Here is a 15,695-nt window from a genome sequence, read left to right on the forward strand (position 1 = left end):
TGTTGTTAGATGCTTTTCTTTCTTTTAATGTTTGATTATGATATATGTGTGTGTTAATAATGTGAAAACAAACAAACAACAAAAACATATGACTGCAATACCCAACCTTTTAAAAAGAAATTAATTTAAAATTATCACTTCCTGAATTTAGTCAAAACAAACGCATGTCAGACTATGAATGAGGGAATTTAAATCCACTCCCGGTCGTTTGCGTTCATGCAAGTCCTTCTTTTGTTCAGTTAATGCATTTGAAAATTCATACAGCATGGAGACCCGGAGTGTGATTTTTAAACTTTTGATGTCATTTTACTTCATTAATTATGTGCAAGGACAAGTTATATCGGAAAATATTCTTCAAATTTTAACACGAACTTCAGGGTTTTATAAGGTAAGTCACGCATCGCCTTTGAAAGTTTTTTTTTATATTACATGTACTAGGTTAAGGTGTAGCTTAAGAAATTGCGCACTTATTGTTACACTACTCTCGGAGTCTATAAACTCGTACACATTAATTGTCTATGATGCATGTAAATGTTTAAATTTAGCTGTAATGGACAAACGCGAATGAAAGTTTTACAAAGGAGTATACAGGAAAAACATCCAAAGAAAAAAAGTCATGTTTATATGAAAGCATCCTCAGATATTTTATATACAAGTCTGTTCAACTGAGGTGCCCCTGGGGTAGGGAGGGGCGACAAATGGGGATCAAATTTTTAAAGAGAGGTACGTAGGGAAAAATCTGTTCAAAAACAGACATGTCAGCTATACTCTAGTATAGAAGCATCCTTAGTTTCAAATTCAAATTCAAGCCAACCTCCCCTTTACTGATTTTGTTTGTGCTTTTGCAGAGGGGAGCGATATGGCCCATGGCCATCTTGTTTATTTAAGAGGCAGTCCACCGAATTGTATTAATAGGCAGCACATCGAATATGAGGAATATTTGATTTTTTAGCTCACCTCAACGAAGTTGGGGGGAGCTTATGTGACACCCTCTGCGTCGGCGTCGGTGTCGGCGTCCCAGGTTAAGGTTAAGTTTTTTGGAGCAGTTTTCTTTTTAATTACTTCTGAGTCCTATATTGATTAGACATGCATGGAATATGGTTCTAGTGTGTTTCATTGTACCAGACAGAGTTTCAGATGCTGCAATTTCAGCAAAGGAATGACCAGGTTAATGTTTTTGGAGCAGGTTAACATTTTTGGTGCAGTTTTTGGTGTAGGTTTCATTTCCAAGTAACTATAAGCCCTATTTTGACCAAACTTGCATGGATGATACATCTAAGGATGCATACTACCGGGCTTGCTTCGGATGCTGAATCTGACCTACATTTTCCGGTTGAGTGAACAGGTTAAAGTTTTTGGTGCAGGTTTCATTTCCAAGTAACTATAAGCCCTATGTTGACCAAACTTGCATGGATGATACATCTAAGGATGCATACTACCGGGCTTGCTTCGGATGCTGAATCTGACCTACATTTTCCGGTTGAGTGAACAGGTTAAAGTTTTTGGTGAAGGTTTCATTTCCAAGTAACTATAAGCCCTATGTTGACCAAACTTGCATGGATGATACATCTAAATATGCATACTACCGGGCTTGCTACGGATGCTGAATCTGACCTACATTTTCCAGTTGAGCTAACAGGTTAATGTTTTTGGTGCAGGTTTCATTTGCAAGTAACTTTAAGCCCTATGTTGACCAAACTTGCATGGATGATACATCTAAGGATGCACACTACCAGGCTTGATTCGGATGCTGAATCTGACCTGCATTTTCCGGTTGAGTGAACAGGTAAAAGTTTTTGGTGCAGGTTTCATTTCCAAGGAAGTATGAGTTCTTTAATGACCAATCTTGCATAGATGATACATCTAAGGATGCATACTACCAGGCTTGCTTCGGATGCTGAATCTGACCTACTTTTTGTGGATGAGTGAAAATGTTAGTTTTTGATGCATGTTTCATTTCCAATAAACTATGAGCCCTATAATGAGCAAACTTGCATGGATGATACATCTAAGGATGCACACTAATTGACTTGCTTCGGATGCTGAATTCGACATACATTTTTCAGATAATAGACAAGGTAAAAGTTATGGTTGCAGGTCTATTTCCAAAAACTATAAGGCTTATATAACATTGTATAAACCAAACTTGCACAAATGCTGCATCAAGAGATGAAAACTCTCAAATTTGCTTCAGATGCTGGATTTTCATTATATTTTCATGAAGAAGAACTAGTTTAAATTTTTTATGAAGGTCTATTTCAAAGTATCAGATCAAAATTGCTTAAATTTTTCATTTTTGGAATGTATACTTTCTGTTGGTTAATTGTGTGACTTTGCCTTACTGAAAGACAACATTCGTTGAGGTGAGCTCTGTAATCTCTGATTACCTATGTTTATTAAAAACAATATCAATGTAGTCCAAAAGGAATACTGTAATTGAAGATTTGTTTGAAAATTGCTTATTTAGTAAAATATTCTTGTGTTTTGTGTTTTTGAATTCCCCAATATAAACCATTGAATTTAGGTCAGAAACAAAGAACTGTAATTTCTAATACATTTTTAACAGGACTATAATTCACACTTAACTAAATCTAGAAATATTTTATCTGTTTATTTAAAAAATAAAATCGGTAGGAAAAACACTTTTGATAGTAGTTTTCTGGCAAAATATATAGACGTTTTTATGAAATTTTGCAATGCAAGAGTTATCTCCCGTGGCATCGGTAAATCTGCTAAACACCTTTTTATCGGAATCCTAGTGAAATATTTAGAATCGATACACTAAAGAAAATTATTAAACAAAAAATAACTAATTTATTTTCAATGTATAATTCATTTTCGCCTCCAAATTTAAAATTTAGATTAAATCTGACTCTATTATTCAGGTTGAATCCACGTTTCCATTGATGTATCAGTGACGTCATATACCTGACTAATATTGCGTCACAGTGAAATAGTTTGTAATTTTTTTGCGTAAAAGTGTAAATAAAAAGATTTAAAAAACTTATTTCTCTTTTTCTGTTTAATTACTCTTCAGAGTGCATTATTCTAAATGTTAAATAATATTTTTACATCAAAATGTATTGTATACATGGACAGAGTCTCAGCTAGATGTATTAAAACAAGTCCGTTTTGATAAGTAATTTTATACATGTCTCAGAACTATTTTTTTAACTGATTTACTAGGATATGTGTTAAAATAATTAATGAAGTGTTTATAATGGACATTTCTTATAAAATTGGGATGTGAAGAAATTTTATTTTCTTCTGATTATCCAGGAATCAATGATGCTTGGTTTAGATTTACGCAACATTTAATTCAGGAATCATTGAATAAAGTTTTATATTTACGCAAAATTTACTTCAACGAAGTTGAGATGTTTACGTCATGATTAGATACATGTATTTGTAAAAACTGAATATATTTATCTGTGCAGTCAAATCAAAATAAACAATCCATTAAAAACGGAAAAAAAACGTTGAAAAATAAGTTATAAAAATATATTTATTGAGTTAAATTACTGCTGAACTCCCCACTTCTGAAACATTTCGGGGTTTTATTTTTTTAATAATTTGGCGATTGAGACAATCACACAGCTCACATTTAATATGGAGTTAAAACATGTTACTATGTTGGCCAATTTTAAAAAGTTTTCACGTTCATGAAACCAGTTTCTAAAAATATGATGTCGTGATCCCCCCCCCCCCCCACCCCTTGCTTTTTGCTGGCGATTAATGGACTCTTAAATAATGATACTATATATAAATGAAAGAACTTGTATTCTTATTTACATAAAATTAAATTTTGTAAAAGAAGAAAATATAGGGGAAAAGGCTTTACAGATGACAGGTAAAATAAAATAGATAAAGTCGAGACTGAACACATAAATATATTTTCTGTATTTAGGCAAGTTTAATTTCGCCACTGATAGAATTTAACTCTTTAGTTCCTGAAAAAAAAAATAGAAATTTTACTTGGAAATAAGATAAATAATAAAGTTAGATTTAAAACTGCCTGCTCTCATTTGTTGCATAATGCATGTACAATTTTTTTTACACATCGACACATCCAGCTTTTGAGTATCTGTTTCACATAAAACAAAATAAAAACTTAGCATTTTTTTTACCCTCATGTTGACCTGTTTGCACTTAAAATTAAGCATTTACCAAAAATAGGACTAGAGGAGCACTGATTTTTTTTTTTCAAGTTGTCATGTGTAAACACTTGCTTTAATAAGTCTACATGCAAAAAATAGTTAAAATCCATGACATGCGACGTTTCGGTGGACTGCCTCTTAAGTCAATAGGGGTATTATTTGTAGATTTTCAATAATTGTGTTAAATTGACTTTTTAGAAAAATTGCATTGTCGAAAAAAAATGTTATGGACATGACATGATGAACGAAATTTTAGATCGTCAAAGTACAATAGTATATAAGTGGTCAGGTAACAAATGTCATATTTTAACAGCAATTAATTTTAATAAACAGCAGCTAAAATTTAGCATAAGCAAGACATGCACTAGTATTATTTTTCATGTGGACGTATTGTACCGAAAATATAAGATAAAAAAAACAGACTGTATCATACGTTGAATTGAGTGAAAGAGTCATTAAATTCAAACACTTGCTCATTTAAAAAAAAACATTCAAAATTTTACGGAATTTATATTTGACATCCTTTGTTTTTGAAAAGTTATTTTAAATAACATTTTTTTGAATAGCTTTTGACCAACGAGACCAAGAACCAACGTTTTTAGCTCTACTGGTCAGAGACCAGAAGAGCTTATGCGATAGTAATGCGTCCGTCGGTCTGTCTGTCTGTCTGTCCGTCTGTAAACAATTTTTCAAAATGCTACTCCTCCTACAGTTTTGGTCTGATTTCAATATAACTTGGCACACAAGTAGACTACACTATGATACATAATTCTGTGTATCGGTTTTTGATTTCAATGAACGGTGTTGCTGTTGTTACTAAAAATAGAATTTTTTAATGAAAATCATTCAAAATGCTACTCCTCCTACAGTTTTGGTCAGATTTCAATATAACTTGGCACACAAGTAGACTATACTAAGATACATAATTCTATGTATCGGTTTTTGATTTCAATGAACGGTGTTGCCGTTGTTACTAAAAATAGAAAAAAATTTGAAAATCATTCAAAATGCTTCTCCTCCTACAGTTTTAATCTGATTTCAATATAACTTGGCACACAAGTAGACTACACAAAGATACATAATTCTATATATAGGTTTTTGATTTCAACGAACGGTGTTGCTGTTGTTACTAAAAATAGAAAAAATTGTGAAAATCATTCAAAATGCTACTCCTCCTACAGTTTAAATCTGATTTCAGTATATCTTGGCACACAAGTAGACTACACAAAGATACATAATTCTGTAAAGCGGTTTTTGATTTCGATGAACGGTGCTGTCATTGTTACTAAAAATAGAATTTATAAAAAAAAATACTTTCAAAATGCTACTCCTCCTACAGTTTTGGTCTGATTTTATTATAACTTGGCACACAAGTAGAGTACACTAAGATACATAATTCTGTATATTGGTTTTTGATTTCAATGAACGGTTTTGCCGTTGTTACTAAAAATAGAAAATTCTTTGAAAAACATTCTGAATGCTACTCCTCCTACAGTTTAAATCTGATTTCAATATAACTTGGCACACAAGTAGACTACACTAAGATACATAATTCTGTATATAGGTTTTTGTTTCAATTAACGGTGTTGCTGTTGTTATTTAAAAAAGAAATTTCTTTGAAATACATTTAAAATGCTACTCCTCCTACAGTTTTGGTCTGATTTCAATATAACTTGGCACACAAGTAGACTACACTAAGATACATAATTCTGTATATCGGTTTTTGTCATTATTCTATTTATTGCTCTTGTAAAGTTTTATATCCCAACTGATACTTTTTCTTTCTTTATTATAAGTACAAACCAGTAGAGCTTTAGTCTCGACAGAGACTTCTGGTTTTAGTAGCCATCACTTTTGCAGGAAAAAAACAAACATCAAAACTTTTTTCAGGGTTCACTATAAGAATACTCCTTGTATTCAACATAATTAAAATACATGTAGCATGCAAAGATCGCGTTCTTTTGTATTTATCAACAGAATATTTAAATTTGCAGTTTGCACAGCTAGTTCATAGGGCGGAACTAACAGAGTTTTTTGAAGTTTCGACCAACATGACTGTGTTTACGTTCACTGACAAAGCTTATTACCAGCTAACAGAGCCGTTCACTAACAAAGCTTATTACAGAACGCAATGAGATAGATAACTACAATGTTACTGAGCTTCAAGACTACCTTAAATTTTGTTCAGGTAGGTATTGCGGTCGCAGTTCAGGTCACAAGGAGATTGACCTTGATGTCATTTGAAAGAACTTAATTAGTGGAGTCAGCATATCAAATATGAAGTATTTCTCATGAGTCAAAAGTTACGGCGAAGGTTTAAGTTGACGATTGACAGACAAATTAACAGCTGGACAGACAGACTGGGCAAAAAATATGCGCCCCCGATCTATCGATCTGGGCTTATGAGATGATTGCGTTGTATGCAGATGACATCAGGATATACACTTTTGAAGCTTTAAGGAATGTTCAAAGAGGAAATTCCTCTCCGATTTGCAAGCCTAATCAAAGCCCCTACCATCATCGCAGTTATACTGTACAGCGTATACACAAGTGCAAGGAAAATCTGAAACATTTGAGAGATACAAGTACAGATCATGAGTATCGATAGTCAAAAAACTTTGTTTATTGCACCATTAAATGAAACAGTAATAATTGTCATCTTTTTTTTCTTCACAACAATAATTAAATGCTTCCAGGAAAGAAGAAATGATTTAATAAAAGATTTCATTATTCACATGCATATATATTTAGTATATACTAACACTATTCAGAATCATCAGTACATGTTTAACAATGTCTGGTTATGTTGACTCTATCGTTGCGGTTTTCAGTCTATGGAAATCGCATTACAACCTCCTCTCTCAGGGACAATCAGTACGAGCTAAGCATGAGTTCCAATGGAGACAGACTTTATTTTAATCGCATCCAGAGAATACACACGGTAGGTAAAGTCTTATTTTGCTATTGTTCTGATGATAAGCAAACAACTTAAAATGAATGAATTAATATTTCTGTCAACGTCTTCATAATGACCTTAAATGAAATAATTAACACCCCTCCTCCCCATGTATTTTAGTCAGGCAAGGTTTTTGCAAAGTTATTTCTGTTCTGTCTTTACATTTCTTCAGACAGCAGGACTCACTTATGAAACTAAGTATTATGTCAACGGTGTGGAGATTTCGGAGGGATCACGTGACATCTCGGCCACCAATGGGATTGTTCATGCTCTAAATGGAATCATGCGGAAGACGATTCAGAAGACAGTCTATAGGTGGATCCAAGATCCCGAGGATACTACCCGGCAATTTAAGTAACTATGTTTACTGCATATTACTCTTGCAGTGTAATTTGTTATGTAGACAGTTTTAATTTTATATTGATTATTATGATTTTAAATTTTCATTGTAAAATATTATTACTTTTATTACATTGAGAGATGTTTTGAAGCTGAAAACGACTCGTAAATAGGCATACGGCATTTTGATATCAGCACCAGGGTATACTCTATATTCGTTACAACTGACTTTTATTTTCATGGATGGCATGGAAAAGCGCCCCGTGTTCGTGCTGGTCTTCTTGCATTAATTTTGTTCTAATTTTATTGCAGTGGTGTTTATCTTTGTTTTTTTTAACTGCACTGACCTGTGCAACTATTGTAAGCTTTATTTGTTTCTTACTTTCCTGCATTAGAAGAAGTGTTACAGTTATTTTTGTCGCTACCGGGTGCTGAAAAGCATACCTCCCTCTTCCCTGGTGACGATTGATTACACTGAATTGTGGCTAAGCTAGCCCATTTATATAAGGGTCCTCTGAACATATATCGCGAGACTCCGATCGAAAATGACGCATTCTTTTTAAGAATCATATTTAGCAAATATATATGTAACAAAAATTGTGCCAATTTGAATAATTTACCATCTGCTCTTAATCATGTACGAAATTTTTCTATAAACTGTTTGTGGTGTAGTAATGAGATATTTTGAAACTTTCATCTAGAGAATTTAAAATTGTTAGAAAGCTAAACCAACTCTCCAGTATTGTCAATCTGTGTTCAGTGATGTGTGCAGAGTTTAACAATTAAGGTTTATAAACCCTCTGTTCACTCATATAAAATTTTTCTTTAACTTTTATGATTTCCAAAGGAAATGTATATGCTAGATAAAATACAGACATTTATAGCATGGCTTGCGGGGGAAAATTTGACAAAAAAGGCACTTCAATTTGGCAAATTTGTAAGGGAATAATAGACATTTGTGTCATTAAGAGTTATCTCTCTTATCAGAGTATCAATGTATCTTAAACACGCCCTGTTCAATCAAAAGTTCAATAATTTCCAGATGAGATTTACCCCTCTTACAATTGTTTACACATAATTAATATTGTTGGTTAATTTTAATTTTCAAAACTGTGTTCTCTCTAACCTTGATGCAATATGAGCTGCATTAAAAAAATATTTTGCTGTTAACATGTGTCATTATGATAAATTTGTATGTAACTTAAACCTTTATGATCAATTTTTTATTTAAAAAAAACATACAAAAGACTAGTATATACAATCCAATACTGTATACCAGGAAATTCTCGCCCCCGTTTTAATTTCGCCCCTTTTATCGTACTCACAGGTGGTTGAATTTAAAACGAAGCGAATTCAAAGAATACGGTATAATTTCTTAAACAGAGCAATGACTGGGCGATTATAAAACGGGGCAAAATTGCTTACAAGGGTGAATGGGCGAAAATAACACGGGGTGAAATTAATCCTGTATACAGTAAACAGTTTAACAAGAAAAGATATTGCGTTTAATTGCAGGATATTCCTCGATTTGATGAGTTACCTTTATACGATGGACAGCATAAATGAAATTTCCTCATCAGAAAATATTACCACCTTGTTTATTCCCAGTGACAGTGCAATGCAAAAGATACCTATCTCCGTGCTGATCAGACTGAAGAACGATCCCTCAGAATTACAACGGGTAAGTACATACATCGACTTATTAAATCCCTCAGAATAACAACGGGTAAGTACATACATCGACTTATTAGATCCCTCAGAATTACAACAGGTAAGTACATACATCGACTTATTAAATCCCTCAGAATAACAACGGGTAAGTATATACATAGACTTATTAGATCCCTCATAATTACATTGAATGGGTATGTACATACATACACTTATTAGATCCCACAAAATTACAATGGGTAAGTACATACATACACTTATTAGATCCCACAAAATTACAATGGGTAAGTACATACATACACTTATTAGATCCTTCAGAATTATTACATACATACACTTATTAGATCCCTCAGGTAAGTACAAATATATATGTACTTCTTAAATCCCACAGAATTACAATGGGTAAGAACATAAATACACTTATTAGATCCCACAGAATTACAAAGAGGAAATATAAATAAATGTATATCAAATTCCACAGAATTAGAGCAGGTAAAAATACACTTATCGAATCCCCCAGAATAAGAAAGGGTAAATGTAAATATTTCGAATCCCACAGAATTAGATCGGGTAAATATACAGATGTATACTTGTCAGATCTAACAGAATTCGAATGAATAAATATAAACCTATCAGATCCTTTAGAACTATTAGGTTAAAATAAATCTACCGAATGCCACGGAATTACAACGTGGAACAATAAACCCACCCTATCTCACAAAGCTACGATGGGTAAATGTAACTTTTTTTTAGATTTTATAGAATTTCAATATGTAATTGTATACTTAGCATATATTGCAGTATTACAATGGGCATTGGGTAAATGTAAACTGATCATATACATATATAAACATATACTTATCTGATAATATTTCCATTTCCAATTGTTTTCCCAATGATAAACACTGCAAAAGTAAATCTTGTTTATTTTCCGTGATTCCTGTGGCATGTAAATTTCTCTATTGATATACTACTGAAAGGTCAAATGTCAACCTGCATGTATACGTATGGTACATGACCGGCGTATAAATACACTGAAGAAAAAATAGCTGTTTTGTTTAATTGTTTACATAGTAATTACATATCATATATATTTTTACAAACAAAATAAATAATGAATTATCTCCGGATCAAAAACAAGTCACCAAGTCCACTACCACCGAGGACTCGCGAGACCGTGAACTCAACTTCCGTAAACATGTTAACCAGCCCATCTGAACCACGTGGAGAAATCGGCATCGCCACATGCACATAGATCGATCTGCACTTCACCATCTGATATAGACATCGTCCCTCAAACATAAACATCCGACTTTTTATGCAACTCAACTCCCTCTGTTATTTTAACATTCACACAAATCTGTTTCCTGACCATGCTGACCAACTCACGTTTCATCAACTGTAACATTGCATTCAATATGGCGGCGGAGAAGTGTCCTAGGGCCTATACACGTTTTCGTGCTTCCGAAAACCTAAATCTAGGTCACATATATATAATTAAAGTTAACGAGATTGTTTTGGTCATAATTTAAAATTCTTTTGTAAGTTGTTTATTCTATACTACAAATGTTGATATTTGGCTACAGTAACTAAATAATAATTAAATTTGGTTCGTGTGTTATGGGACTTTTTTTTATAGTAAAATTTGACTTCATGGGCGGGGCAATAGAAAAGAACATGAAATGCCTCGTACATTTCAAATCTACTAAATGAGACGGTATTCCGATATATTTTAAGATTGTTATTTCAAGTAAAAATTGAAACATGATGCCCTGACATACCCTCCTAACTAGACAGTGATTCCTTAAATAACCCTGACGAACAGCAGGTAAATGTAAATTTACAAAATAATCCGACATAATTACAACGGGTACATAGTAGGTTCATAAACAATCTCACAAAATTACACAGGAAAAAAACCCCACTTATACACTTAAAATCCCGTGAATTTAAAGTGCACTACAGGAAAAAGCATACACTGATCAGAAAACACCAAAAATATAAACAAATTTTAAAATCCCACAGAATTGCACAATATGAATATACACTATAAATTAATTCTCACAGAATTACACGGGGAAAATTTACACTACATTTAATGATAAAACCCCACATAATATCATACAATTAGTATGAATTACTTGAATGTAAATAGTATTCAGAACGAATAGAATAAGAATAAAACTGAATAATCTATTCCTTATCTTACCAAACACTTTCCTTGTCAATACGTTTTTGAGAAGAGAAACAGTGCAACTTCATTTCTTCTTTTTTTTTTAGAAACCTGGGTACAGTAAGGTAACATAAAAGCTAGCGTGTATGCGAGAATAAATATTTTTTGGTTATCAGTTGTCCAATACTTTCTTCCTCCCCTTTCAATATTTGAGTTTTGAGTTTAAATTCTGTAGGGATATTTTCATCCTAAGTTTGTTTCTTTCGTAGACGTACATGATACACCCTTACACTTCAATCATTTAAAGGGGAGGATAAAAGTCATTAAACTATGTAATGTGTCATCAATTTCAGAAACGGAAACTGCTTGAAATCATCAGTAAAATTTTGAGACGTATAATTTGCGGTATTTGAAAAGTGAGTTCCATACATATTACAATTGTTCAATTTGAATCAAACCGTATAATTTTTTTTTGTTTCGCCTGCGGAGCAGAAGGCACTAAGGGATCACTTTACCTGGCGCCTGTCTAGCTGTCTGTGTGTCCGTCTGATGTCACACTAATTATCTCAAAAACTAAGAGATATGGACTTAATATTTTGCACATCTATTGCTTGGCACTTCGGCAATTGTCAGTAATTATTGCCATGGTTCCCGACCTCGTGATCCTTGACGTTGTCCTTTGACCCACTTTATTAAAGAGTTAAAAGTGCCTATATACAGCATACATTTTTTTTAATTCAGGTCATTCAAGCTCATTATGTACGTCACCGGGCAATTTTCACCAACTGTATTCCTCACAATGAGAGTTTTACTGATGCCAACGATCAACCATTGACATTTCGCAAATCAGGTGACAATGGTACGTTAAAAATTCTTTTTGTTGTGAATTTTTGTTTTAGCAAGTTCTGATCAAATTCCACAAGGTAACACCAAAACCTATTTATTTTATTCTCTGATTTTGAAAATAAATCCTTCCCCTTGACAAATAATCAGGATACCTTTTACTAAAAACTTAGTCTGTTTTCGTATTTTGAATGATTTTTTTTTTGTAATGAAAAGTTCAAAAAGAGTGCTATTTATAAACTTCTTGATATATATAAAAGATTACATTAATGCTATTATTTCATTAACATAATTATCAGGATTTCGCCTGCAGATCACTATTCAAAAATCAAAACTCAACATTTTGTCAACGTGTAATGGATAAATGTTAAATAAGATATTTGATTGTGATATAAGATTGTGATTTATTGAAAATTATATCCATTTTGTGTGGTTTTATTCTTTATTTCATATCAATTTTAATTCCTTTATCTACCGCTATCGTTTACCTTCCTGAAGGAGGCTTGGGGGGGGGGGGGTCAACAAATTAACCATCAGATAAAACTTCCATTTTCTAGATATGATATCTTAAGCTGTCAATTATCATTTGTCAACGAAAAATTTTAATATACATCTTATTTAAGTTTTGAAATTCGATCATTTTTGAATATCTTGATTTGAAGCTCTTCTTCTAAAGGAGACCAAAATAATTTAAAAATGGACACAACGCCCCGGTTCTCTTAATTATGACTTTTGTTTGATTTCAGTATATGTTTACAGTGGTGGTTCGGGGACGGCAATTATGGAGGGTAATATAACGATGTCTAACGGTGTGGTTCATATCGTGGATCAGTTGCTGGGACTCGTGTACAACAACATTCGTGAACAAATTCAAAGAGAATCCATGTAAAATTTCTGTATTTTAGGCCGTCTTTAGAATGCTTAGAATGCTTATCCTCTCCCGACTCAGAGTAATATTATTGAATCGGTGTTTAGTAATTTTTAAGAAAAAATTTCTTTCCAGAACATTTTAACACATTTGTTGACAGGGCAAGAGGAATAAAAATATGGTGTCAGGATTTCTTTGAAAACAGTCTTGAATTCGGTATTTTTAGCTCTTCTGAGTCAAAGGCTCAAAGCGCTAATGCTTTGGAAATTTTTGCGATGTGCGTAAACTTTTTAGAATATTGGCCAAAACTCAAGAACTCTTTAGCCAATCAATGTCAAATTTGTTACAGGGTATAATCCTTTGCCCAAGGCCTACCATTTATACTAAAACTAGGGTTGGAACCCTTAAAGAAGGGGAGATTATCAGGAATATAAAACCAAAAGTACTGGTTACTAAAAAATCTTCTGCACAGGAACCACCAGACAGATTTTCACAAAACATACATACAAGGATCAGGATATATTGAAAATTAAAATTTGCACGGGGAATTACTCTGGGGCAAAGGGCCTGGTCTCAGGGTCACTTCAAAGATGACAAAATTTACACTTAATATATTTTGCTTACTATAATGAATAGAATCATTAAATCTTTGAAGTTGATGCATCTTAGGACTTCACATCATTAACTCAAAAGTAGGTCACGGTGTTTTACTTTTTTTAATTTTGCGGACGTTTGATTTCAAATTCAAAAGAATAGATTATTTAAATTGATTTGGGGGCAAATTTTAGACACTTTAAGGTTGATGATCATCAAACTTTGTCAGTTGATGCATCTTGGGTCCTCGAACAAGGTAAACTTAAAAGTAGGTCACCGTGACCTACTTTTTGAAATTTGTCATATCGTTTCTAACATTTAATCACATTATTTCAGACATTGCGAGGTTTAGAATAATGAAATTTAGTAAGTTGATGCATCTTGGGATCTTAAACATATTTATGGAAAATTATGTCAAAATTAGGTCACTGTGACCTACTTTTTGAATTCTGAAGGCATTTATATTCAAATTGTTTTAAAGGCATATTTTACATACTTTCAGACCTATGATCATTTAACTTTCGCAGCTAGGTTAAGGCCGCCCATAGGAAATATGCCTTAAACTATTCCGAAAAAATCAATATAATGTTGATATATTTTTATTAGCATGAGTTTGAATTTAATGGGAATTAAACTAATGCACATGTATGTATGGGGTCTCAACCGAGTTCGACCAACGCGACTTCACGTACATCAGCTGTTTGTCAGTGACATGTTTAAAATTAGAAAAAATATGTATGGATACAAAGATCGTAAAAGTTCAACGATATACGGATTATTCTTCCTGTGAAATTGATTGTGTTTTCTTTGAGACAAATTTCTTAACCCGAAAAGTGCTGGGAGCAACTTCTCCATGCCCGGGAATTATATAAAATTTAGCCGACTTTTGATAAACTACGTGCATTTACACTATACGCATTTAAAAAATGTAAAATTACGGAAAAAATAAACAGCGCACAGCTTGCTCCCAGCACTTTTCAAAATAGTAGGGACAGTACCTACATGTGTATAAAATATTATAATTTATAATCAAGCGCATATCGTTGAACTTTTGAGATTTTGAAGGGGTTGTACCTGTGATTGTAGTACGTTTCAGTATAAAAGAGCATGACTGCGGCTTTGTAAGAGACCTAATTGTTATCAATTAAATAAGACTGTGAACTATTGATTAATGCATTAAAAAATATGAATCAATTTTAGTCAGATCACGCTTATTTAGTTTTAATTTTCATATTTTCAGTTCCACTAATAGCTTGATCTGCGTCTCACGTACAGAGAAACTGCGTGTCAAACTAGCCTATGACGTCATATCTGTTAGTACAGCGATATCAAGGGCGCGCTTGATTTGTCTACACCGTACTACACCCGGTGTAACCGATTTACACCTTATAATCAAGTGCAATTCGGTGTAGTGTATTATGGACGTCAAATCGGTTGCAGCAGCTGAGGAAATCCTTTTTGGAGATGATTCTTCGTTTTTTCTTGCTTTCCTAAATAATTTCTTTGGTCATTCGATGCCTTTGGCAGTCTGCAGGTAATACGCACATAAAATATGCTTCAATCTGATCCATAGAAAATAATTTCAGTGTAGGAAAGGGCCACGATCAAACAGAAAAAATTTTGACAAGCTTTTGTACATGTACACATGCAAAAAAGACAAAAATGAAAAGGGGAAAGATTTTTATGAGGCACAGCTATAAACAAGCTATTCGCTTTGTTTTCCTATTGCAATTAATATATACATGTACTACATATGCAAATAAAATTATTCAATCGACGCTTCTGTTTAGCCTTGTTTTCAGTTGGAAATTTTATTCTGGCAAGGTATTTATATGATATGCCCCATTCCCTTCCACACACACACACCCTCACACACATGAAATTCGATCGTGCTCCCCTCTCACACTCCACCCCCATATTTTAGTACTATATTATCGAAATTTTAATCTAAACATTGTTTTGATTTTTTTCAAGTTCTGAAAGACAGAAAAAGACTCGCGTGAGTCTCTACATGGAGACGGTGGTGCCGGAATACGATGACATTACATTTAGAAGAATGTTTAGGCTCAAAAGATCCTCTGTAGAGGTCATCCT

General features: G+C 33.1%; 1 protein-coding gene across 1 annotated transcript in view; it reads left to right on the plus strand.

Moving 5' to 3' along the window:
- The first annotated feature begins 265 nt into the window (after window positions 1-265).
- LOC134248398 (uncharacterized) overlaps window positions 266-15,695 on the plus strand; it is a 32,167-nt gene continuing 16,737 nt past the window's right edge. Inside the window, 8 exon segments of the mRNA XM_062730804.1 lie at window positions 266-388; window positions 6,152-6,262; window positions 6,264-6,345; window positions 6,989-7,098; window positions 7,286-7,467; window positions 8,968-9,133; window positions 12,038-12,155; window positions 12,886-13,024. Of these exon segments, the coding sequence (XP_062586788.1) occupies window positions 266-388; window positions 6,152-6,262; window positions 6,264-6,345; window positions 6,989-7,098; window positions 7,286-7,467; window positions 8,968-9,133; window positions 12,038-12,155; window positions 12,886-13,024 (1,031 nt within the window).

Source organism: Saccostrea cucullata, unplaced genomic scaffold, assembly GCF_032062105.1.
Source record: "Saccostrea cucullata isolate Sc308-1 unplaced genomic scaffold, CSIRO_AGI_Scuc_v1 ctg4068, whole genome shotgun sequence".
NCBI lineage: Eukaryota > Metazoa > Mollusca > Bivalvia > Ostreida > Ostreidae > Saccostrea > Saccostrea cuccullata.